Source organism: Podarcis vaucheri (genome assembly GCF_965113315.1).
Source record: "Podarcis vaucheri genome assembly, chromosome: 15".
Taxonomy (NCBI): Eukaryota; Metazoa; Chordata; class Lepidosauria; order Squamata; family Lacertidae; genus Podarcis; species Podarcis vaucheri.
In genome coordinates, this window is record NC_138753.1 from 46,441,301 (window position 1) to 46,466,337 (window position 25,037).

Here is a 25,037-nt window from a genome sequence, read left to right on the forward strand (position 1 = left end):
AGAACAGAACAGCCAAGCGAACGGAGGCGGCGGCTCGAGGGCGCATTCCAAGGGGACGCGCGTCTGGCGGGGCTCCGCTTGTCCATGTCGGGAGAGTCCTCTCGTCGGCGGCTGCGCTGCTCCGCCGGGCCGCCGGCCGGACCTCTTGGGCCGCTGGCCCTCCCGCTCTTCCCCGCTTCGTCGTCCTGCCCTCCGGCGCCCTCGGGCGGGCGGGGCGGAGCCGGCTCCTCCCCGGGGGTGGTCCCGGGACTGGGAGGCCGCGCCGCGCACGCTCCAGAAGCGGAGGGGCCGCTGCTCGGAGCCCCGATCCGGGCGCGGGGATGGGGATGGTGCGGGCCGCGCGGAGCTGCTGGCTGCTGCTGCTGCTGCTGCTGCTGCTCTTCGGGGCGCTGCCTGCGCAGGCCGACCGGCCAGGTGAGTCCGGACCCCCTTCCCTTCCCCTCCTTCCGAGCGTCGGAGCTCTCTTTGGCCGGCGACCTCCCCGCCCCTCGGCGCGCGCCAGCCGGGGATCTCCGAGGAGCGAGAGCCAAGCCTCCCCCTCCCCGATCCTGCCCCGCGGATCCCCTGGGCAGAAGCGCCACCCTCTTCTCCCTCTTCCGCTCGGGAACCTTGGCAAGGAAGCCGGGATGCCTCACCCGCGCCCGCCTGTGGAGGGGACTCGCCATCCCGGAGATCCTGCGGGCGGGCGCGCGCGGGCGCTTGGCACTCTAAGCAAGCCTTGGTCGGAGCAGCGCCTGGGGAAGCAGGGAAATGTTTGGTCAATTATTGCGGGCAGGCAAAAGCTCTTTCTTTCTTTTAAGAATCCCTTCCAAGAAGGCATTCGGAAGCCATTTACAATCTAGTAAGTCATATATGAAACCGTTGCACAATTGAAAACAGTTAAAACAATTCAATATATAAAAACAATATAAATATACAAAGTTTAAAATAATATTGGGAGCATGCGCATCAAATTTGCAGATGACACCAAACTGGGAGGGGTAGCTAATGCTGCAAAAGACAGAATCAGAATTCAAAATGACCTTAACAGATTGGAGAACTGGACCCAAGCTAATAAAAATAATTTCAATAGGGACAAATGTCAGGTTCTGCACTTAGATGGGAAGAACCAAATACACAAATATAAGATGGGGGACACCTGGCTTACTAACAGTACATGTGAAAAGGATCTAGGGGTCTTGGTGGACCACAAGCTGAACATGAGTCCACAGATGCAGCAGCAAAAAAAGCTAATGCTATTCTAGGCTGCATCAACAGAAGTCTAGTATCCAGATCAAGGGAAGTCGTATTACCACTTGGTCAAAACACACATGGAATACTGTGTCCAGTTCTGGGCACCACAGTTTAAGAAGGATGTTGACAAGCTGGAAGGTGTGCAGAGCAGGACGAACAATATGATCCAGGGTTTGGAAACCAAGCCTTGTGAGGAACAGTTGAAGGAGCTGGAAATGTTTAGTCTGGAAAAGAGATTGAGAGGAGATAGGATAGCCATCTTCAAATATCTTAAGGGCTGTCACATGGAGGATTGAATAAGCTTGTTTTCTCCTGTTCAAGAGCTAAGACCTGAACCAATGGCTTCAAGTTACAGTGGTACCCCGCAAGACGAACGCCTCGCGAGACGAAAAACTCGCAAAACGAAAGGTTTTTTCGTTTTCGAGTTGCCTCGCAAGACGAATTTCCCTATGGGCTTGCTTCGCAAAACGAAGCTTGCCCCGGGGACAGCGGGTCTTCTCTTTTGAAGCAAGGGGCGGCGGGGAGAAGCGATCTTCTCCCCGCAGCCCCAGGTCCGGGGACAGCGCGAAGCGCTTCCCGCTGCCCCCGGACCTCTTTTGAAGCAAGGGTTTGCGGGGAGATCGCTTCTCCCTGCAGCCCCTTGCTTCAAAAGAGGTCCGGGGGCAGCGCGAAGCGCAGTGCTTCTTCCCCGCTGCCCCCGGACCTCTTTTGAAGCAAGGGGCTGCGGGGAGATCGCTTCTCCCGGTGCTCCGAAGCGGGGCGGGGGGTGGGAACACCTTCCCCCACCGCCCGACTTCGGAACGGTGCTCCGAAGCGGGGCGGGGGGGTGGGAACACCTTCCCCCACCGCCCCGCTTCGGAACGGTGCTCCGAAGCGGGGCAGGGGGGCGGGAACACCTTCTGAAGGCTGGCGGGGGGCAAAAGTCTTTGTCCCCCCTGCCTGCCTTCCCAGGGGCTTTTAAATCGCCCCGGACAGCGGAGAAGTCCTCCGCTGTCCCGGGGCGATTTTAAAATGCCGCCCGCCAGCATTTTAAGATTGCCCGGACAGCGGAGAAGTCCTCCGCTGTCCCGGGGTTTTTTAAAATGCTGGGGGTGGGAAGAAAAGCCTTTATCCCCCCCCCCCCAGCCTTCAGAAGAGGTCTGAAGACGGTTTCCCTAGGAACGCATTAATTGATTTTCAATGCATTCCTATGGGAAACCGTGCATCGCAAGACGAAAAACCCGCAAGACGAAGAGACTTGCGGAACGAATTAATTTCGTCTTGCGAGGCACCACTGTACAAGAAAGGAGATTCCAACTAAGCATTTGAAAAAAATCTTTCTGACCATTAGAGCTGTTTGCCAGTGGGACATTCTCCCTCGGGGCGTACAGTGAATTTTTTTGTAGGGGGACAGTGTCAGAGATGCCAGCTTGTGAGGGCAATGGGGTTGGGGTGCCGTCGTGACATTGTGATGTCTCATGTGAGCATTGTGCCTCCTTCCTTAAGCTGAGCAAAAGCTTCCCAGGCTTTGGGAAGGAGGCACCAGAGATTAATACTTTAATACTCTAATTTACTGGAAACATGTTGGGGACCAATGTAGTCCCCCTAGTCACTGCTTGGTAGGTTGTGGACTCTCCTTCACTGGAGGCTTTTAAGCAGAGGTTGGTTATAAAATCTAGCTGAGATTCCTGCATTGCAGGAGGTTGTACTGGATGACCCCGAGATTTCTTCCAACTCTACATTTCTATGATTCTATAGTATTAAAAATCAGGAACACCTTAGAGGAGGTGTTTCTCTGATGTGCAGTGCAAGGGAGTTCCAAGGAAGTGGACCAGTTCTAGAAGGAATCTTTGGATGGGCTCCACAGGATGCTCTTGCAGTGGCTGGTTGGGGAGGTTGGGGTTGGACGTATTTCCCCCCGTATCTTGGTTCAAAGTTGTATCGGGACCCCTAACCATTAGGTCCAGTCGTGACCGACTCTGGGGTTGCGGCGCTCATCTTGCTTTATTGGCCAAGGGAGCCGGCGTACAGCTTCCGGGTCATGTGGCCAGCATGACTAAGCCGCTTCTGGTGAACCAGAGCAGCATGCGGAATCGCTGTTTACCTTCCCGCCGGAGCGGTACCTATTTATCTACTTGCACTTTGACGTGCTTTCGAACTGCTAGGTTGGCAGGAGCTGGGACCGAGCAACGGGCGCTCACTCCATCGTGGGGATTCGAACCGCTGACCTTCTGATTGGCAAGTCCTAGGCTCTGTGGTTTAACCCACAGTGATATACCAAAAAAGGTATTCCTGAGCCCTGGTGGATCAGACCAAGTTCAGCACCCTATTTTCCAGAGTGGCCTGTCAGATGATTCGAGAAGTCCAGGAGCTCAGCTTGAATGCAGCCTTCCTCTTTGCTGTTATTCCGCAGCAATTGGTTCCCATAGGGAAGCTGCTGTTTCCGACTGGGGCTTATCCTCTTGACAGCGCCCTTTGTCCTTCTGTGCAGTTGCCTGGGGCTGCTTCCTGGGGGGCTCAAGCTGCTTGGAAGCTCTGCTGTTCAGATCACTTTGAAATGTATGGAAGGCACGCTAGTGCAGGGTAGAGTGTCCCCCCTGTATAGCATTTATTCAATAGAGTGTTAGGGCATATGAGAACTCAGTACTTGTTTTTATTGTATTTTTGCCCTTAACTTGCTTTTAACTCTTTATGATATTATTATTTGGTTTTATGTTTTTATATTGTTGTAACCTGCTATGATATATCTTTATGATACAGCAGTATATAACTATTTTTTTCTATCAATCAATAAAATACACATGATAACAACCTGTGAAATGCTACATAGTTTGTGAGAGGGAGGGGATTGAGAGAGAGACCTGCCTATATAGTTGTTCATGGCAGAAGTGAGTTTTGATCTGGGGACTTCTAGTTTACAGCTCATTTTCTTGGTCACCATGGTCACCATTTTTTAATTATTTGCTGGTCATTTGACATGCCAGGGCCATAGCTCAGGGACAGAGCATCTGCTCTGCATGCAGAAGGTTCCGTCTCCAATGGCATCTCCTGGTGGGGATGCCTGGAATCCTGGTCAGTGTGGACCAACAGTCTTACTTGGTATAAGGCAGCTTCCTGTGTTCCTGTGATGGGATAATGGCAGTTTGATTCTTCCACCACCTTCTCCCCCCCCCCCCACCCCACAACTACAGGCTTTAAAATGGCATATATTACAGTTAAGTTCAGTGACTTTAACAACACTTTAAAGGTTTCCGTCCTTCCCTCCTTCTTTCATATCCCACATTTCTTCCACCATGAAACACCAGGTTCTTCATGTGGTTCCCAGGGGCTATCCCATCCAGGCCCTTTAACCTGGAACCTCTTTATCTATTTTATTTATAAATACATTTTTATGCTACTTTGCTGGCCTAGCAAGAATTTCCAAAGCAATTTACATAAAATAACAAATCTTTAAATTCAGTGCTGAATGTAGCCCCCTCCCCATTTTGGCAGGGATAGACAAGGATCGGCTGACATATGGTAGCAAATTTTTAAGGTGCCAAATGCAGGCTCTGCTCCCAGAGGAAAAAACGTTAATGTCAGATGATGTCAGATACGAAGCAGGTGGGCAGGGCTGGGGAAGAACCATCTTGTGGTCCACATTCGGATCCCTGCTGGGTCTAACTGAGGTTCCTCGCCCTTGTTTGAGGTGCTGTTTTCATGATTATAATATTGGAGGGAGGCCCACCCTATTTGTATAGGCAGGGTGCATTTTGGAATTTGAAGCTCCTTCTGGATCAGACCCATGGGTTATCTAGTCCAGCTTCCTGTTCCCACAGTGGCCAACCAGATGTCTCTGATGGGAAACCCCCGAGCAAGTGCCACCCTCTGCCCACCTGCGGCTCCCAGGAACTGGCATTGAGAAGGATGCTGCCTGCGACTGTGGAGAAGGAACCACGGATCCATAAACTCGTCTAATCCTCTTTTAAAGCCATCAAAATTGGTGGCCATCATTGCCTCTTGTGAGAGCAAGTCCCATAGTTTAACTGTAGCCTTATTGGAGTTCACTGATTGGGTCTGCGTTGCTCCGGGACAGGAGGAAGGAAGTCAAAATGACACCGAGTTGGTTCAAAGAAAGAGTTTATTCTGCTCTCCGGATAGCAGAAGGCACTTGCGTGATTAGTCCACAGCAAGTCCAAAGAAATGACAAGTTTCATGCAGTATTTATATCCTCCAGGCACCCTCTCCCTCCTTCCAACCACGTCAGCCTATGTATGCAGGTTGACATCACATATGTTCCTGCTCTGGTACTCTCAACCATAAAAGGGATTTCCTTCCTGCACTCCTGACCATAAAAGGATATTCCTGTTCCTACTCCTATCTTGGAGCAAAAGGTCACTACTTCCGAGAACATGCTCTGGCGTTAGTCCCAGACTTGGGTCTCCCCGTCATTTGTGGTCAGAACATAAGATATGTCTGTATCTGTTCTACTGGTAAAGTCAAGGCCAGTCTTGCCGTCAAACTGATAAGGGAGAGAGCTGTGTTCTTGTTTTGCATTTGCTCAACGGCTAAAGTTTATGCATTTTAGCTAAGGAGAAATGGGGATTTTGGTGCAGTTTAAAAATGCCTGCACAGTCAGTTTTGGGTTTGGGAAACCCATTCCTTCATTTCCTCCTCTTCTTTTGGACAGCCTTTCGGCTCGTCCCAAGGTACTGGCTGGTATTCTCGTGTCACTGCTATAATCTGGGGCCGAATCATTCGTGACATCATTTTACACATCATATTTTGCAAGCATTGCATTAAGCAGTGTATACAGGAGCAGAAAAGAAGCAAGATTAGTCCATTAACATCATTACAAGTCCTCTAAGCCACCCAAGGTTTGGAAGCCACTCAGTCAACCAAGACATGTCCCATCCCTTCCTGGTTGGGACAGGAGCATGGGCTACTTTCTCTCTTTCTGTTGCCAGGTGTCGAATAGCTACACCATGGTCAGAAATGTTAAAGCCACAGGCTCCTTCTGTCAAATTTAATGCAGCCCAAAATCCGGCGGAACCCAAAATTGGGGCCGTAACTGAGGACTCATTCCAAGGCACAGGGAGGAGGGGTACTCCTCCCAAAGCATCTGTAGGTCACAGAGTGCGAGAGGTCCCGGGTGCAGACCGTGCAATTGGTTCGGTTTTGCAGAATAGGCTTCCATTTCTGCGTGTTGCGGGCACCCCATTCTCTCATTAGCCGCTGGGTTACCTTAAGTGGTGTGGGCGCAGTGATGACCAGAAATAAGAAGATCACTATCCCGGCCAAAACCATGTTCCCCCTCAGCCCTACCTGCATCATTTGGGCACAGGGATATATATCTATTTCCTAATACCTTCCTCTTTTAGTCCACACTGGAATTTTCTCTTGCCGTGCGTAGAGATGCCAGTTTCCAGGGGTGGCACCAGCAGGGCGGTCGTCTGGTGGACGCCGAGCCGATGCGGTGAGGAGAAGCGTGAGGCGGTGTCTGTAGGGCACCGAGAGATGGTGAGTTGAAGGGGTTGGTGTAGGTCAATCATAGCAGTCCAATCTCATACTGCCTGGGGCTTGCTTCATCCTTCAAATCAGGCCTGCTGGAATATATGCAGTCAGGTGTTGGAGGCCCATTCTCTCCCATAGGTAACCAGGTTAAGAGTCTCAGTAATTCGCAGCTGCAACCGCGGGTGCATGGGCAGTATAAGTCAGCTGCTAGGCGCTTCATCATCTCTGCTTGGGATAGAAAAATAAGTTCCTTTCGTGTCCACCAATGCTGGCACAGCATGAGGAGTGATGCACATAGTTTCTTGTCCAAAGGTGAACCTGTCAGTTCTCTTTTAGTCAGTGGCAGCCGCCACTACTGCTCACATGCAGGGAGGCAAACCTTGTTCCGTAGTGGTTAATTTTCCAGACAAATAGGCTATGGGTTGGTCATCAACAGGGTCTAACAATTACCTTGATAAAATTACCTTGATAAAAACATATTTCACCATGTGCAAATGGCTTTAGACACCTACTAGGTCCACAAATCACCATATAGCATATATTCAACACACACACACAAAATGACAATTTGAGCCCAACAAAGGACTGCTGGACATCCAAAGGGCCCCATTACCCCTTTAATGCCTTCTGTTTCTTCAGCCAATTCCCATCCCTGTACTCAGCTGCCCTCAGGACCAAAGGCCCACTTTATCACTATATGATCTTATATACTGAAACACCCCTTTTAATAATAATAATAATAATAATAATAATAATAATAATAATAATAATTTATTATTTATACCCCTCCCATCTGGCTGGGTTTCCCCAGCCACTCTGGGCGGCTTCCAAAAGAATATTAAAATACTATGATACATCAAACATTAAAAGCTTCCCTAAACAGGGTTGCCTTCAGATGTCTTTTTTACTGTCCTTTTGTCTACTTCACCTCCTTTTCTTAAGTCCATTCTAAATTATTCAATCCCAACATCATTCCCCCCTCTCATCCTCCCTCTCTCTCCCTTTTGGTGTGTGTGTGTGTGTGTGTGTGTGTGACACTGACACAAAGAGGAAGTACGTTAACAAGGTAACACAGGTGATGATCTGGCATCTGAAATCATTCACACAAACAGAAAGCTTAAAAGCACATACAAAACATGTGGCTCTTCTGCAGGGATAAATGTGATTGTAGAATACACACACACAAATTGCAAGCAGAGATTAAATCACAAAAGAATGAGATCCTCTTGGAAGGTAGCATATTACCGTGATTATCCTACCTTTGCCTTTTAAGATATGCTTCTGTTTTAAATTCTTTCTGCAGAATATTTACTGCGAAAGGGTGTTCTGTTGGGCTGCATTTGAAAGTTGATTGACCTTTTGAATAAACTGTAGGACAGTCCTTCCCAGTTTTCCCTATTATTATCTATTATTTATCTGCAAATGATTTAATCTTGATATACATATTCACGTACTTAATTGACTTGGGACAGTGGTTCAGTTAGAATTATGGTACAACAATAAGTTAAGTGCTACCTGCTGTATGGCTGAATTTTCTTATACGAAAACATATGATGACAGTCAGAAAGGGTATTCCTATTAAACAGGAGGAATAAGCAACTCATGCTGACTAAATATAAACTCATTTCTGCATCTGTATATTACACACAGAAGGAGACAGAGTGCAACTGAACTCTTTAACACCAACTTTTTTCTTTCTTTTTTTCATATATATTTAATTCAATCCTATGTAGAGCAGATTGGGGGGGGGGGTTGAGAGAGCAGGTACCAAGACACCGTTTAGGGGAAAGGTTCCTGCTTGTTCCTTTTCATAATGTGAAACTATATATCTGACCTAGAGAACTAGGAACATTTTAGGGAACACCACCATGTCGGAGAAGGCTACGAAAGCATATGACATCAGCAGCCCTGATAAGAAGAAGTGCCTGATAACTTCCATATTTGAAACCACAAAGAAGGGCACAAACCACTAACGAATGAACACAGACAGTGGGGCCTCTTGCTTGGTGTGTGTTATTTGCGTTATGAATTAAGGTCCCAGTTTCCCAATACACACATTTGCTATTCAAAGCAGCATTTCTTTTCCTTCAAAGGAACCGAACATAAGGTAACTTTGTTCAATATTGCCTTTCACCCAAGAGAAACCTAGGAGGAATCACCTTATCAATAAGCATTGGGGTATTTTGTCTATCAACATCTTGATTCTGCTGTTACTAATGCATTTGACACCTTTTGATTCTGGCAACTACCCTGAGTATATGTGTGTTTCAGAGAAGGAAAATTTCAAAGCATTGGACACTTTTCACAGCCTAATGTGAACAGGGAAATAAAAGTTATTTTGCCTAAGACCTCTCCTGGCATGTACACTTAGAAATCAAAAAGGCCCATCTCAATTTTCAATTAATAGATATCCAAGGAGTATCTTTCATGGGAGGGACATACTAAAAAGAGCACAAACAATATTCCAGGTCCCTAATCTTGCTGTTAATTTATGGATGGTTAGCTGTCCAGCCAGCCAAAAAGAGGGCTGCTCCATAATATATTATATTCTTAATTCTTAATTCAGAATTCATTAAAAGCTGGTTTTTACTCATGAAAACCTCAACGAATAATCTGAGTGCATTTTAACAGCACATGCAAGACTTTGACTAAGTGTGTCGCTGGTCACACACAGCCTTTATGCAATTCAGCTTTTACTATATTTAGTAAACTCTCTCTCAATAATAGCATTTTAATATATTAATTTCATTAATACTAATCAGCAAAAACACTCTCACCTTCTTTTCTACTTCCCTCTACCTTCTCCAGCCCAGACCACTACTTCACCTTCTGCATACAATTGTTCATCCCTTTTACAAATAAAAATTATACACATTTCAAAAATATATCAGAAGAAAGGTAGTGCAAAAATCAATTTTGGTATCAAATAGTGTGCTATTCCTTATTTTAAACTGAGCTGAGATTTATAATAAAATCTAACTTGCACGCCCCTTTAAGTTTTAAAACACAGGTCTGCAAGTATTGCAAATTCCCTTTTGCTGCTACCTGCAAGATGTAAAGGTGTGTCAAATTTACAGAACCACCTCTATGATAACAAAAGAGGCCATATGTTTAAATGACACAGGTACTCTTGCTCTGGGGGGTTGGCCTGCTATGCAATATTTGGTAATTTGTAATTTTCCTGACTGTTCTCTGGCCCCATTTTAACCTGGTTTCCAGACTCCACCAAGGGCTGCATAGCCTCTTTGTTTCTGTGTTAAACACAGACACTGCAAGGGGGATAATTTACTGCTTTGTCCCCGTAACCCTCTCACTTCTCATCTGTCTGAACATGGGATGGGGGGGGGGTTAAAACCCCATCCCTTTTGACAGCACTACCTTTTCCCATACATTTGTACATTTTTACTTTTGATCAACTTTTAACAAGCGGTTTCTAAATCCACCAGGGTACCTTATGCAACAGAGTCAATAAGAAACAATCTTATTAACAAAAACATCTTAACATACCAAGTACCATATTTTTCGCCCCATAAGACGCACCGGCCCATAAGACGCACCTAGTTTTTTGGGGGGGAAATAAAGGGGAAAAAATTTATTTTCCCCCCAGGTGCGCTACGCTAATCCCGAAGCTTGGGGCGTGCTGAGCTCAGCGCGCCCCAAGCTTCTGGGTGCCGGCAAGGTCTCCGCTAGCCCTGGGAGAGCCGGGCGCCTCTCCCAGGGCTAGCGGACCGCTGCGCTAATCCCGAAGCTTGGGGCGTGCTGAGCTCAGCGCGCCCCAAGCTTCTGGGTGCGCGCAAGCAGTCCGCTAGCCCTGGGAGAGCCGCGTGGCTCTCCCAGGGCTAGCGGACCCCTGCGCTAATCCCGAAGCTTGGGGTGTGCTGAGCTCAGCGCGCCCCAAGCTTCTGGGTGCAGGCAAGCTCTCCGCTAGCCCTGGGAGAGCTGGGTCTCCCACAGCTAGCGGATAGCTTCCTGAAGCCTGGAGAGCGAGAGGGGTCGGTGCGTACCGACCCCCCTCGCTCTCCAGGCTTCAGCGAAAGCCTGCATTCGCCCCATAAGACGCACCCACATTTCCCTGTTCATTTTTGGAGGGGGAAAAGTGCGTCTTATAGGGCGAAAAATACGGTAGCTCAAAGCACAGTGAATTGATGACATTCAAATTCTGAAACCAGTACATGATTTTATTAGTAATTGAAACCTTCCCACCTTTATCATGAAAATATAAAATTTGACCTCATTAGCAACTCATGTCACTTTTAATGTTAAACACCAAATAATCCTTTTATATATATATATACTTGTACTCTGCAAGATTCTACGTGTTTTAAGGTCTGTTTCCCAACCCCCTAAGATGCAGCACAGTAGATGTGGCAGAATTGAGAACCCCTTCATGCAGGGTTCTATTCCTGGCGCCTCTGCAGAGCACATATATTTTTTTCCCCCGGACCCCACGTGTTGCCAATATAATACAAGCCAACTGGACGCACCTATGCTGGTCACTGCCAGAATACAGAAAGGAGCTTAAAGGGGTTTTTTTCAACTGTAGCTTGACATTTCCAATTGTCTAAAAAGAACAAGCACTGCAAGGGGGTTGGTTTACTTTTTCTTTTTTTCTTTTCTTTCCCTTAACCTCTGGGACACGCCGTCCACCTAACGTTGTTTCCCACTCAGTCACCTTTCTCCGCGTCCTGTCAGTGGCCTAGACGGACTCGCGTCGCTAGGAACCGCAGCTTACAAGGACCACACTTCGCTTCGTCAGTGGCTCTGAGCCCCAACGTCTCATCCACTCAAAACATTCACTGGAGTGTCCCCATACACAAATAAATACACATACATACAAAACCCCATACACATACAAACCTCCTGCACCTCCCCAATCCCCTTTACCCATAAACTTCCCAAAGCCGGTGGCACTTTTTACTGCTCTTATACCGGCAAACCAGTGGCACACTACTGCTCTCTACTGGTTGAACCCAGCGGCACCCTACTGCTCCTACTGGGCGGGGCTGATCAAACCCCTGACTCCCACAAAACAAGCTGTGGAGCCTACCTTTCCCCTGGGTACCCTTCTCCCGTGCAGCTGCTGTCTGTCTTTCTTCCATCTCTGCTGCATCTCCACTCAGATACGGCGTGGGGGCTCCCCCTAGAAATGGCAGGGTGCGCGCTTGGAGCCACCAACGCCGACCCAGCTGTTCGCTTAGCAGTGACGTCTCAGTCCTTCGTCCTGTCCTCGGAGAACACGGATTCCCGGCCATTTCTTGGTGCGTACCAAGAAATGTAGCCTTATTGGAGTTCACTGTTCACTGATTGAGTCTGCGTTGCTCCGGGACAGGAGGAAGGAAGTCAAAATGACACCGAGTTGGTTCAAAGAAAGAGTTTATTCTGCTCTCCGGATAGCAGAAGACACTTGCGTGATTAGTCCACAGCAAGTCCAAAGAAATGACAAGTTTCATGCAGTATTTATATCCTCCAGGCACCCTCTCCCTCCTTCCAACCACGTCAGCCCATGTATGCAGGTTGACATCACATATGTTCCTGCTCTGGTACTCTCAACCATAAAAGGGATTTCCTTCCTGCACTCCTGACCATAAAAGGATATTCCTGTTCCTACTCCTATCTTGGAGCAAAAGGTCACTACTTCCGAGAACATGCTCTGGCGTTAGTCCCAGACTTGGGTCTCCCCGTCATTTGTGGTCAGAACATAAGATATGTCTGTATCTGTTCTACTGGTAAAGTCAAGGCCAGTCTTGCCGTCAAACTGATAAGGGAGAGAGCTGTGTTCTTGTTTTGCATTTGCTCAACAGCTAAAGTTTATGCATTTTAGCTAAGGAGAAATGGGGATTTTGGTGCAGTTTAAAAATGCCTGCACAGTCAGTTTTGGGTTTGGGAAACCCATTCCTTCATAACCATGAGCTGTGTGAAGAAGGGCTGCCTTTTGTCTGTCCTGAAAGTTCAGTTCTCCATATTTCAACACCATTTTGTGATTTGTTTATTTTTTAAAACTCATAAAAATTCACCAACATTTTACTCTGAATTTCTCTTAATAGAGACCTTTTTATATGCAATTCTTCTTAACACACACTTTTTTGAAAAGCAGTTTTTTCTAATATAATGTATTTTTCATGTTATTTTAATGAATATATGCACTTTTATGCACACCTACCCTAAAATATGTATTTTTGTATGTATTCTTTTGGTTCCAAAATTTGGAGAAGTGCAGCTTTTAGAGGATAGCTGTGTTTCAGTTTGTGCATTATTCTGGGAAGTCCAAGTTAGGTAGGTTTGCCTTTAAATGTAAACTAAATTGATTGCCCCCATTCCTATTCATAGTATAGAACAGGAAGTAGGAAAAGCTCTCATGCCAGCATCTCCTAAATGGACTTGTAATTGCTTAGATGTTTGGACAAATTAAGGACAGAGGAAGTACACATCAAAAACAAAGAGGATGCCTAAAACCAAAACACAAACAGATTCAATTAATCTGTTTAGTGAGTTCAGACTTCTTAGATGGGTTTCCTGATCATAGAATGTGCAGTAAGAGCCCTTTTGAGATGATCAGTCTATAACAGGGGTCCTCAAACTACAGTCCGCAGACCACATCTGGCCCACCAGGGTCCTGAACCCGGCCCGCCCAGGCAGAGCCATCGCCGCCGCCTTATTCCCTCCCCATGGAAGGAGGCGCAGGATCACCGTTGCCCCATTTCTCCATTACAAGCTCTGAAACGCGCTTGAAACCAGGGTAACCTCTCAGGGCCTTGCTCATGAACAAACAAGGCGGGCGTTGATCTGATTTGGCTGTGTCGCAGCGCCCCTACCTTGGCAGCCGCCTCTGCCACTTGCGGGTCTCCTCGGAGGAGGAGGCGCCATGCCGAAAGCCCCACGGAGCAGGGTCTGGCGCTGGCCCCCTTTCCTCGCCAGCCTGCCTGGTTTTGTGGAGTGGGGTGGGTGCTGCTTCTCTTCCTTCTGTTCCGGGCCCCAATCCTCCCAGGGGTTCAATCTGGCGGCAGCAGCTACATATTTTATTATTATTTTCCAAAACATTTTCTCCCCCAGCTCTGTTGAGTCGAGTTCTTTTGCGCCACCTCCCCTTCGGCTGCTTTCGTTTTTCCAGGTTGGGAGTGTTTGGGGAAAGAGAGCAGGGGATCCCAGGTGACCGGGGGGGGGTCAGCTTTCTTCTCCCCCCCCCTCAAGCTTTAACTCTCTCCCCCTCTCCCCTTCAGAATGTGGTCCCGCTCGCTCTCAGCGATGCTTCCAAGCCCCCTCCCACACTTCCTCTGGGGGAAACTCGGCTCCTTTTCCTGTACTTATGTCTCCCTGGCTGGATCTCTCTCCCCTTGGAGCCAGTCAGGGCAAGGCTGCCGTTTCCCCACCCCCTTTTCCCGTGCCTTTTCTTCCTGAGGTGGCAACAGTAGCAGCAGCAGCCCTCCAGCCTTCCTCCCTCCGCTGGTTTGTTCCGTGGGAAGGAAGGAGAAAAAGGTGAGCCCCGGCCCGCCCTCCTTCTCGCTTCCCTTTCTTTGGGAATTGGGAAATAGGAGGAGAGAACAGATCGTGCATGTCCGCACTTTGAGTGCTCCAGGCGAAGTGAGCTTTGGCTGGATCCAGCTGCCGCACTCTCCAGATGTCCTCAGCCTCCTACCCTTTTGCCCTAAGCAAGTTTCCAAACATTGTTCCACCTAGCTCAGTATCGCCTACACTGATTGGCAGCAGTTTCAGATGAAGATCTTTTTGTGCACTGCAAATAAAATATGTGCAGTGTGCATAGGAATTTGTTTTTAAAAAGTTCAAACTATAGTCCGGCCCCCAACAGTGTCTGAGGGACAGTGAACTGGCCCCCTGTTTAAAAAGTTTGGGGACCCCTGGTCTATAAGGACGGGGGGGGGGCGTCTATGATATATTTATGGAGGAATAATAAGAGAATGTAATTTACAATTATCCAAAGAGCAGCTTGACCTGCACAACATATTTCACTACCCAAGGGAAGGACAGAGTCCCCCGCTTCCCCCTACAGAGGCAATTGAATTTTGCTGTTGCTTTTTGACTCTCTTTTTGAATCTCTCTGCCTTTTAAACCTCTGCCTTTCTTCTCTGATTCAGTTGCTGAGGAAGCCTGGCATTTTTGCCAGGGAACCCCTGGAAACTGCAGAAGGTTTTGTAAGGTGTTGTAGGGTACAAACTCTGTTCACGTGTGGCAGTCGTTGGGCCTTCTCTAGTCATCATTGGCTGGGAGGATAAGCCTGTCCATCCTGGGTGACCTTCTCATTGACAGAGCCTCAATCCTAGAACCCTGTCTCCATCTCGAGACGGAACAAAGGCCAAAGTTATTAAAGTCAAGGCAGGAACTGTTTTTGTTAAGAGCAGCACCTTTTCTGTCCCCACTACCCGGTAGGCCGGTATCAATCCTGCACTTTGGCATAAGCCTTCCCAGGCCCTGCTTCCCTCTTCGATAACATCTCTTTACCTCAGGGGGTGTCCAGAGAGTTCTGAGTTGGGGGGGGGGCGACTGAGTGTTTGGGGAACTGTGATCCCTCCCAGACACCCAGAGTGCCTTAGCTCTTTCCGGTTCATCATTGGGCAGCATAGCTGGTGCACTAATGCCAATGTCCCATACTGCCTATGCAGCCTGTGCTATCTGCTTCTCAATGGTAGCACAATGGCCTCCTGTGTGTGCTCCTGCCATTTGCACATGGCCAGAAACGAAGGCAAACTAGGACATGCGCATGGCATTGGGCAACTTCAAACCAGCCCCCATCTCCCTGGGTTCTTTAAGCGAACATGGACTGAACAGCCCATCTAATATAGGATGCCTTCAAATGGAAAGCAGACCTTTGTAAAGCAGAACACATGGCCACCCTGTGATCCTGGGACATGTCTTCCTGGAGAGGTCAGAAAGTGGAGACTCCTGGGCCACATGAGTGCATTTTTGCTAACCAAAAAGCTAAAAAGGTCTGGAGGGTTGGTATTTGTAGCAGCATGTTCTGGCACTAGGGCTTATTTTAGGAACAGGAATTTGGTCCTTCAGCCGCCAGCCCCCTCATCCTTTTGCAATATCCATCCAGGAAAGCTAGTTTTTGTGAGAGACCAGGCTGAGAAGTACTGCTCTGATGAGGAATGGTGGGAGCCTCCCCCTGCTCCTGACCAGGATCCTGAAGCTGCCCAGGAGCAGTGGAACAGTATAGATTTAGAACATTGGTTTGCAGAGGCACATAGTTCTGAAGACAAAAGTTGGGACGAACTGGGGGGTGAACAGCTAGGAGAAGAAGAACTGGGAGACAGGGAGTCAACCGACTCGGCAGCCCAGAAAGCAAAGTGGTTGCAAGATCGGGTTGCAAGGCGCAGAAGTGACTAGGGGGGAAGTGGGTGGAATCCTTAATTGGGAACACCACCATTCCGAAAATGGTTGCTTTGTTCTTTTGCTGTGATCATTAAAGGCCAAAGGTGGGAAGCCTGACAGTCTTTGACCAGAGTCTTACAGTCTTGGTTGAAGGCCAAATGTCAGTGCTGGTTTTTGTAACCTGGACTTATCCTTTCAACTGCCTGAGAGCCATGCTAGAAATATTTGTCTGCTACCTGTGTTTGCCGAGCCACAGTTTGGCCATCCACACCCGAAGGCAGTCTTCATCAAGGGGGTCTCCAGATGTTTTGGACTACATCTGCCTTCCTCCTTGACTGTTGACCATGCTGGCTGGGACGGATGGGAGATAATTGTGTGGGATCACGCAAGACTAATTTATATGTGCTGACACAGAAGGTAAAACAAAAACAAAAAACAGTGTCTAGTTGGAAATAATTATTTAAGTTCAGTATAAGTTTGGAATAATGCATAATCATAGAATCATAGAATCATAGAGTTGGAAGAGACCACAAGGGCCATCGAGTCCAACCCCCTGCCAAGCAGGAAACACCATCAGAGCACTCCTGACATATGGTTGTCAAGCCTCTGCTTAAAGACCTCCAAAGTAGGAGACTCCACCACACTCCTGGGCAGCAAATTCCACTGTCAAACAGCTCTTACTGTCAGGAAGTTCTTCCTAATGTTTAGGTGGAATCTTCTTTCCTGTAGTTTGGCTCCATTGCTCCGTGTCCGCTTCTCTGGAGCAGCAGAAAACAACCTTTCTCCCTCCTCTATGTGACATCCTTTTATATATTTGAACATGGCTATCATATCACCCCTTAACCTCCTCTTCTGCAGGCTAAACATGCCCAGCTCCCTTAGCCGTTCCTCATAAGGCATCGTTTCCAGGCCTAATCATATATAAACACCTGAGGCACAGGATTGTTTTTGAAAAATAAAATGAAAGGCCGTGGAAATCTCTTAATTTGATCCTGCTTAATTTGATACACTGTTAAATAACAGAGCTGGAAGTCCAGAATTTTTTTAAATAACAGCTGACAAACCGCCAGGTATGTGGCATGTTCCAACAAAATCTTCACCAGGAACTAGATTTAAAGGGAGTCTCAGTTAGCAGTCTGTCTGTATAAATTGTCCATGTGTTGTTGACTTGTGATTAAAATGATTCCACTCCTACTGGGCACAAGTGGGACCTGTACTGATTGCAGAGCCATGAGTGCCCGGGGCAATGGGTGCAAAATCATCATCATTCCCTTTGCTTCTCTCTGCCAACAATTCTGCATTGGCTTTGGGTGTCTGTTCCCAGAGAACAGTTACCTGTGGCAAACACAAGCTTTAACCCTTGCACTTCAGCTGATGGGTGGCAGTTAAACTCCGTTTGGCTGTGTGACCTGTTTCCTGCAGGCAATTGGTGTGCACAGCCAAGGAAAGCCTGTAAAACACACTTCCCAAAGCTTGGGGGGGGGGGGAGCAGGAGAAGGAATGGTGCTTTGGCAGTCTTCTGATTGGTGCCTCCCAAAGTGCCGAGCACAGACGTAGCAATGTCCCTTGTGCCCGCTGGGTTGAAATAGAAATTAGCTTTGACACAAATAAACTACAGCATGAATGAACTTGGAATGCTGAATTTCCTTGGCAAATCACACTCCTTAAAAGGGGAAAAGGTTCTTACTCTTACCAAATATTAAAATTAAATATCTGAAGAAGCTTATACCCAGAACAAACTTTGTTGGCCTCTAAGGTGCTACTGTACAATTTTTTTATTCTCTTTGACTGCGGCAGTGTAGGTAGGGCCATGTTGCTCTATAGCCTCATGGTGCTGAGTGGGACAGCAGTGAGCGATGCCACCCCACTCATGCTCCCCTCGCCATAGCTGGTGAGCCACAGGTTCCCTGTCCGTCCTGCAGGACATTAAAGGTAAGAATAAGGGACTGGCATTGTAGGTATAACATACGAATCCCAGGGCTGAGGGACAGGTTTTGACTACATCTTTCACAGAACTGCATGACATTGCTTCCACATTAACCATGGGGGTAGGAATGGACCTCCAGATTTATGTTGAAACATAGTAAACTGCTTTAAAAAACTTTTTGTATACTTCAGTATATACTTATGTATATACTTCAATCAAGCAGTATATGAAACAGTTTCTGAAATAAATAGTTAATGAATAAAGCAGTTAATGAAACAGTTTCTGAAATAAATAAAATGAATAGGGCTGTTTAAGCCAAGGCAAACCTGCTAAGTAAGATTAATTTATTATGTGCCCCAGGTGACTGTAATTAAAGTGTGCAAATGAGAGATGAATCACTTCATCTACACTTGGCAGACATACTGCTTTGCTTGGAGCAATTTGCTGTGAATATCTATAGATTCTCACCAAATCTCCATTAGCCGGAGCCGCTTAGCACCAACCTCCACATTGCAAATGCTTTGAATACTGTATGTTGTAATTGCAGAAGCGCCACTTCTGCAAGGTGGGCTGGTGTCTATTGCTGCCATGTTCCAGATGGACAGTTCTCTGTGTGTAAGCAGGATTGCAGAAGCAGGGGGAGAAGTCAAAACAGGTGCAATGTGGAGCAGCTGAGTGGCAGAGAGAAGTAGTTTCAAAAATAGGGTCGGGATGTTGAAGACAGTGCTTGTGGGGGGAAAGAGGAAGCCGCACAAGTGCAGTGAGAACTGGTCCTTAGGGAAGTTAATCATGACAGTGTTGTGGACTCACCAACCTTCCAACTTGAACCATATATTTTTATTATAATAGCTACAGCATTATTTTTCTCATGCATGTAGTTAAATTGTACTTAATAAGGAAAAGTAATCTGCAATACACCTCCTTAGTACCTGCAAATGTTACTGTTCAGTAGCAGTTTTCCTCAGCTTTGCTGGTGAAAATGCTGAGTGCTGAAATCCTGGTATGTTTTTGAGACTTGGATTAACGTGAGACTTGGATGTGACATGCTTTAAGGAGTGAAGGACAAAATTTCATCTGAACGTAACAAAGTGGAAATGTGGGCTTCAAGTTCACTGTAGTTCTTTGCACTCTGAGGTCCAAACTGCATAGAATCCTAGAATCATAGAATCATAGAGTTGGAAGAGACCACAAGGGCCATCGAGTCCAACCCCCTGCCAAGCAGGAAACTCCATCAGAGCACTCCTGACATATGGTTGTCAAGCCTCTGCTTAAAGACCTCCAAACAAGGAGACTCCACCACACTCCTTGGCAGCAAATTCCACTGTCAAACAGCTCTTACTGTCAGGAAGTTCTTCCTAATGTTTAGGTGGAATCTTCTTTCTTGTAGTTTGGATCCATTGCTCCGTGTCCGCTTCTCCGGAGCAGCAGAAAACAACCTTTCTCCCTCCTCTATGTGACATCCTTTTATATATTTGAACATGGCTATCATATCACCCCTTAACCTCCTCTTCTGCAGGCTAAACATGCCCAGCTCCCTTAGCCGTTCCTCATAAGGCATCGTTTCCAGGCCTTTGACCATTTTGGTTGCCCTCCTCTGGACACGTTCCAGTTTGTCAGTGTCCTTCTTGAATTGTGGTGCCCAGAACTGGACACAGTACTCCAGGTGTGGTCTGACCAGAGCAGAATACAGTGGCACTATTACTTCCCTTGATCTAGATGCTATACTCCTATTGATGCAGCCCAGAATTGCATTGGCTTTTTTAGCTGCCGCGTCACACTGTTGGCTCATGTCAAGTTTGTGGTCAACCAAGACTCCTAGATCCTTTTCACATGTACTGCTCTCAAGCCAGGTGTCACCCATCTTGTATTTGTGCCTCTCATTTTTTTTGCCCAAGTGCAATACTTTACATTTCTCCCTGTTAAAATTCATCTTGTTTATTTTTGCCCAGTTCTCTAATCTGTCAAGGTCGTTTTGAAGTGTGATCCTGTCCTTTGGGGTGTTAGCCACCCCTCCCAGTTTGGTGTCATCTGCAAATTTGATCAGGATGCCCTTGAGTCCATCATCCAAGTCGTTGATAAAGATGTTGAATAAGACCGGGCCCAAGACAGAACCCTGTGGCACCCCACTAGTCACTCTTCTCCAGGATGAAGAGGAACCATTGATGAGCACCCTTTGGGTTCGGTCAGTCAGCCAGTTACAAATCCACTGAGTGGTAGCATAGTCAAGACCGCATTTTACCAGCTTCTTTACAAGAATATCATGGGGCACCTTGTCAAATGCCTTGCTGAAATCAAGGTAGGCTACATCCACTGCGTTCCCTTCATCTACCAGGCTTGTAATTCTGTCAAAAAACGAGATCAGGTTAGTCTGACATGACTTATTTTTCAGAAATCCATGCTGACTATTGGTGATCACAGCATTCCTTTCTAGGTGCTCACAGACTGTTTGCTTAATGATCTGCTCCAGAATCTTCCCTGCTATTGATGTCAGACTGGTAAAGGTAAAGGTAAAGGTACCCCTGCCCGAACGGGCCAGTCTTGACAGACTCTGGGGTTTGTGCGCCCATCTCACATCTATTGGCCGGGGGCCAGCGCTGTCCGAAGACACTTCCGGGTCACGTGGCCAGCGTGACAACGCTGCTCTGGCGAGCCAGAGCCGCACACGGAACGCCGTTTACCTTCCCGCTGGTAAGCGGTACCTATTTATCTACTTGCCCCCGGGGGTGCTTTCGAACTGCTAGGTGGGCAGGCGCTGGGACCGAGCAGCGGGAGCGCACCCCGCCGCGGGGATTCGAACCGCCGACCTTTCGATCGGCAAGCCCTAGGCGCTGAGGCTTTAGCCCACAGCGCCACCCGCGTCCCTGATGTCAGACTGACTGGGCGGTAATTATTTGGGTCCTCTCTTTTCCCCTTTTTGAAAATAGGGACAACATTTGCCCTCCTCCAGTCTGCCGGGACTTCGCCTGTTCTCCAGGAATTCTCAAAGATGACTGCCAGTGGTTCTGAGATCAAATCTGCCAGTTCTTTTAATACTCTTGGATGCAGTTCATCTGGCCCTGGAGACTTGAATACATCTAAACTAGCCAAATATTCTTGTACTATCTCCTTAGTTATTCTGGGCTGTGTTCCCTTTGCTGAATCATTTGCTCCAAATTCTTCAGGTCGGGCATTGTTTTCTTTATCGGAGAAGACTGAGGCAAAGAAGGCATTGAGTAGTTCAGCCCTTTCTGTGTCCCCTGTTTGCATTTCACCATCTTCTCCTCTGAGTGACCCCATTGTTTCTTTGTTCTTCCTTTTGCTACGAACATACCCATAAAAGCCTTTTTTGTTGCTTTTAACCTCTCTAGCAAGCCTGAGTTCATTCTGTGCTTTAGCTTTTCTGACTTTGTGTCTACACGTGCTGGCTATTTGTTTGAATTCCTCTTTGGTGGTTTCCCCCCTTTTCCATTTTTTGTACACATCCTTTTTTAATCTTAATTCAGTTAAAAGTTCTTTAGATAGCCACCCTGGCTTCTTTAGGCACCTTCCATGTTTCCGTCTCATTGGTATTGCCTGACGTTGTGCTTTTACTATCTCCCTCTTAACAAACTCCCAGCCATCATGAACTCCCTTTCCTTTTAGTATTGTTGTCCATGGGATCTCACCCAGCACTTCCCTAAGTTTTATGAAGTCGGCTTTCTTAAAGTCAAGAAATTGAGTCCTAGTATGCTTGGCTGCTCCTTTCCGCTGTATAGTAAACTTCAGAAGAGCATGATCACTCGCGCCTAATGATCCTTCCACTTCTACCCCACTAACCAGGTCATCAACATTGGTTAGGACCAGATCTAAAATGGCTGTTCCTCTTGTTGCTTCTCCCACTTTCTGGACAATGAAGTTGTCTGCAAGGCCAGTGAGGAATCTGTTTGACCTTATGCTCTTGGCTGAGTGACGTCCAACAAAAATCCGGGTAATTGAAGTCCCCCATTACTACTATCTCCCTTCCTTTTGCATGCTTGGCCATCTGTTCCAGGAAGGCATCATCTATGTCCTCCATTTGGCTTGGGGATCTATAGTAAACTCCCACAATGAGGTCTCTGTTATTCTTCTCTCCCTTAATTTTGACCCAAATGCTCTCACTTTGGCTTTGAGGATCTAAATCTTGGATCTCTTCACAGGTATACACATCCCTGACATATAACGCCACTCCTCCTCCTTTCTTGTCTGGTCTGTTTCTCTGAAATAGATTGTATCCCCCCATTATTACATTCCAATCAAGGGACTTATCCCACCAGGTTTCAGTGATGCCTATTATGTCATATTTAGTTTGCTGTACCAAGAGCTCAAGCTCATCTTGTTTATTTCCCATGCTTTGCGCATTAGTGTACAGACATTGAAGTCCATTAATCATTCCCCCGTGTCTCTTATTTAAGGATTTTTTCCTCCCACCACTAGGTCCGCGTGCTGTTTGCAGGTTACGTATAATTCCTTGTAATTTTTCCTTGAAGATCTCCTTTTCTTTTCTTTTTTGAATGAAAAGCAGATTCTCTAGGCTGCAACCTTGAGTGGAGGAAGTGTTATATGTGGCTAGTTGCTGTTCACTAGCAAAGATGCTGGATATACTGAACAGAGAGGCAGGTACCTGTGGTATCAATATAGAGCACACATAAACAGCATGCGCTCCAGACTCTAAGCTTTCATTAAAAATCAAAAACAAAGTAGGTCTCTGGTCTTCCTAAAATAAAAGTTATGAAGCAAAATGTCCACATACCCCTTTCAGCAATTTCCATGGGATGAGCCAGCCTGACCGCTCCCTGTTTCAGTGTTTTTAGCTGTGGCTCTTTTGGCTTTAGATTGCTTGCTTTGTTATTTCAAGTATTTATAGCCCTCTCTTCACCTCCAGACCCCAGGGTGGGGCAAAGAAGTATATTAAAACCACAATGAATGCAATTTAAAAAGCAACAGCACCAGAGTAAAGCAAGACCTATATTAAGAGGAGGCGTGTAGTGGTGATAGGGGATTCCCTACTGAGGGGAACAGAAGCAGTGATTTGTGGGCCTGACAAGATGTCTCGGGAAGTGTGCTGTCTCCCCGGGGCTAAGATCCAAGATGTAACTGAACGACTGCAAGGAATCGTAAAACCCACTGACAAATACCCCTTCCTCTTGGTTTATGTGGGAACCAATGACACTGCAAGCAATAGGCTCCAGAAGATCAAAAGAGACTACGAGGCTCTGGGCAGGAAATTGAAGCAATTAAATGCACAAATTGTCATCTCATCTGTCCTCCCAGTTGAACGACGTGGCCCAGGGAGAGAGGGAAAAATAGTGGAAGTTAACAGCTGGCTTCGCAAATGGTGTAAACAGGAACTGTTTGGATTCTTAGATCACGGACTGCAGTTTCTTGAAGATGGACTTCTGGCAAGTGATGGGCTGCACCTCACAACGGTTGGGAGAAATGTTTTTGCCAAAAATCTCAGAAACCTCATCAGGAGGGCTTTAAACTGACTAATGTGGGGGAGGGAGACAGTGCTGCTGAAGGTAGGAGTCTATCAATTGATGAAGATGATCATCCAAATGTCATAGACCAAATGGACTTCAATGTCTGTACACTAATGCGCAAAGCATGGGAAATAAACAAGATGAGCTTGAGCTCTTGGTACAGCAAACTAAATATGACATAATAGGCATCACTGAAACCTGGTGGGTTAAGTCCCACGATTGGAATGTAATAATGGAGGGATACAATCTATTTCAGAGAAACAGACCAGACAAGAAAGGAGGAGGAGTGGCGTTATATGTCAGGGATGTGTATACCTGTGAAGAGATCCAAGATTTAGAACCTCAAAGCCAAAGTGAGAGCATTTGGGTCAAAATTAAGGGAGAGAAGAATAACAGTGACCTCATTGTGGGAGTTTACTATAGATCCCCAAGCCAAACGGAGGACATGGATGATGCCTTCCTGGAACAGATGGCCAAGCATGCAAAAGGAAAGGAGATAGTAGTAATGGGGGACTTCAATTACCTGGATATTTGTTGGATGTCAAACTCAGCCAAGAGCATAAGGTCAAACAGATTCCTCACTGGCCTTGCAGACAACTTCATTGTCCAGAAAGTGGGAGAAGCAACAAGAGGAACAGCCATTTTAGATCTGGTCCTAACCAATGTTGATGACCTGGTTAGTGGGGTAGAAGTGGAAGGATCATTAGGCGCGAGTGATCATGCTCTTCTGAAGTTTACTATACAGCGGAAAGGAGGAGCCAAGCATACTAGGACTCAATTTCTTGACTTTAAGAAAGCCGACTTCATAAAACTTAGGGAAGTGCTGGGTGAGATCCCATGGACAGTAATACTAAAAGGAAAGGGAGTTCATGATGGCTGGGAGTTTGTTAAGAGGGAGATAGCAAAAGCACAACGTCAGGCAATACCAATGAGACGGAAACATGGAAGGTGCCTAAAGAAGCCAGGGTGGCTATCTAAAGAACTTTTAACTGAGTTAAGATTAAAAAAGGATATGTACAAAAAATAGAAAAGGGGGGAAACCACCAAAGAGGAATTCAAACAAATAACCAGCACGTGTAGGCACAAAGTCAGAAAAGCTAAAGCACAGAATGAACTCAGGCTTGCTAGAGAGGTTAAAAGCAACAAAAAAGGTTTTTATGGGTATGTTCGTAGCAAAAGGAAGAACAAAGAAACAGTGGGGTCACTCAGAGGAGAAGATGGTGAAATGCAAACAGGGGACACAGAAAGGGCTGAATTCTTCAATGCCTTCTTTGCCTCAGTATTCTCCGATAAAGAAAACAATGCCCGACCTGAAGAATTTGGAGCAAATGATTCAGCAAAGGAAACACAGCCCAGAATAACTAAGGAGATAGTACAAGAATACTTGGCTAGTTTAGATGTATTCAAGTCTCCAGGGCCAGATGAACTGCATCCAAGAGTATTAAAAGAACTGGCAGATGTGATCTCAGAACCACTGGCAGTCATCTTTGAGAATTCCTGGAGAACAGGCGAAGTCCCGGCAGACTGGAGGAGGGCAAATGTTGTCCCTATTTTCAAAAAGGGGAAAATAGAGGACCCAAATAATTACCGCCCAGTCAGTC

General features: G+C 46.8%; 1 protein-coding gene across 2 annotated transcripts in view; it reads left to right on the top strand.

The window, feature by feature from the left end:
• The first annotated feature begins 252 nt into the window (after positions 1 to 252).
• The window catches only part of ADAM9 (ADAM metallopeptidase domain 9), a 93,540-nt gene continuing 68,755 nt past the window's right edge, over positions 253 to 25,037 (top strand). For both annotated transcript variants that reach the window (XM_082200292.1, XM_082200293.1), the window contains exon 1: positions 253 to 414. In XM_082200292.1, coding sequence (XP_082056418.1) covers positions 321 to 414 — 94 coding nt within the window. In that variant the 5' untranslated portion in view covers positions 253 to 320. The remainder of the gene's footprint in view (positions 415 to 25,037) is intronic.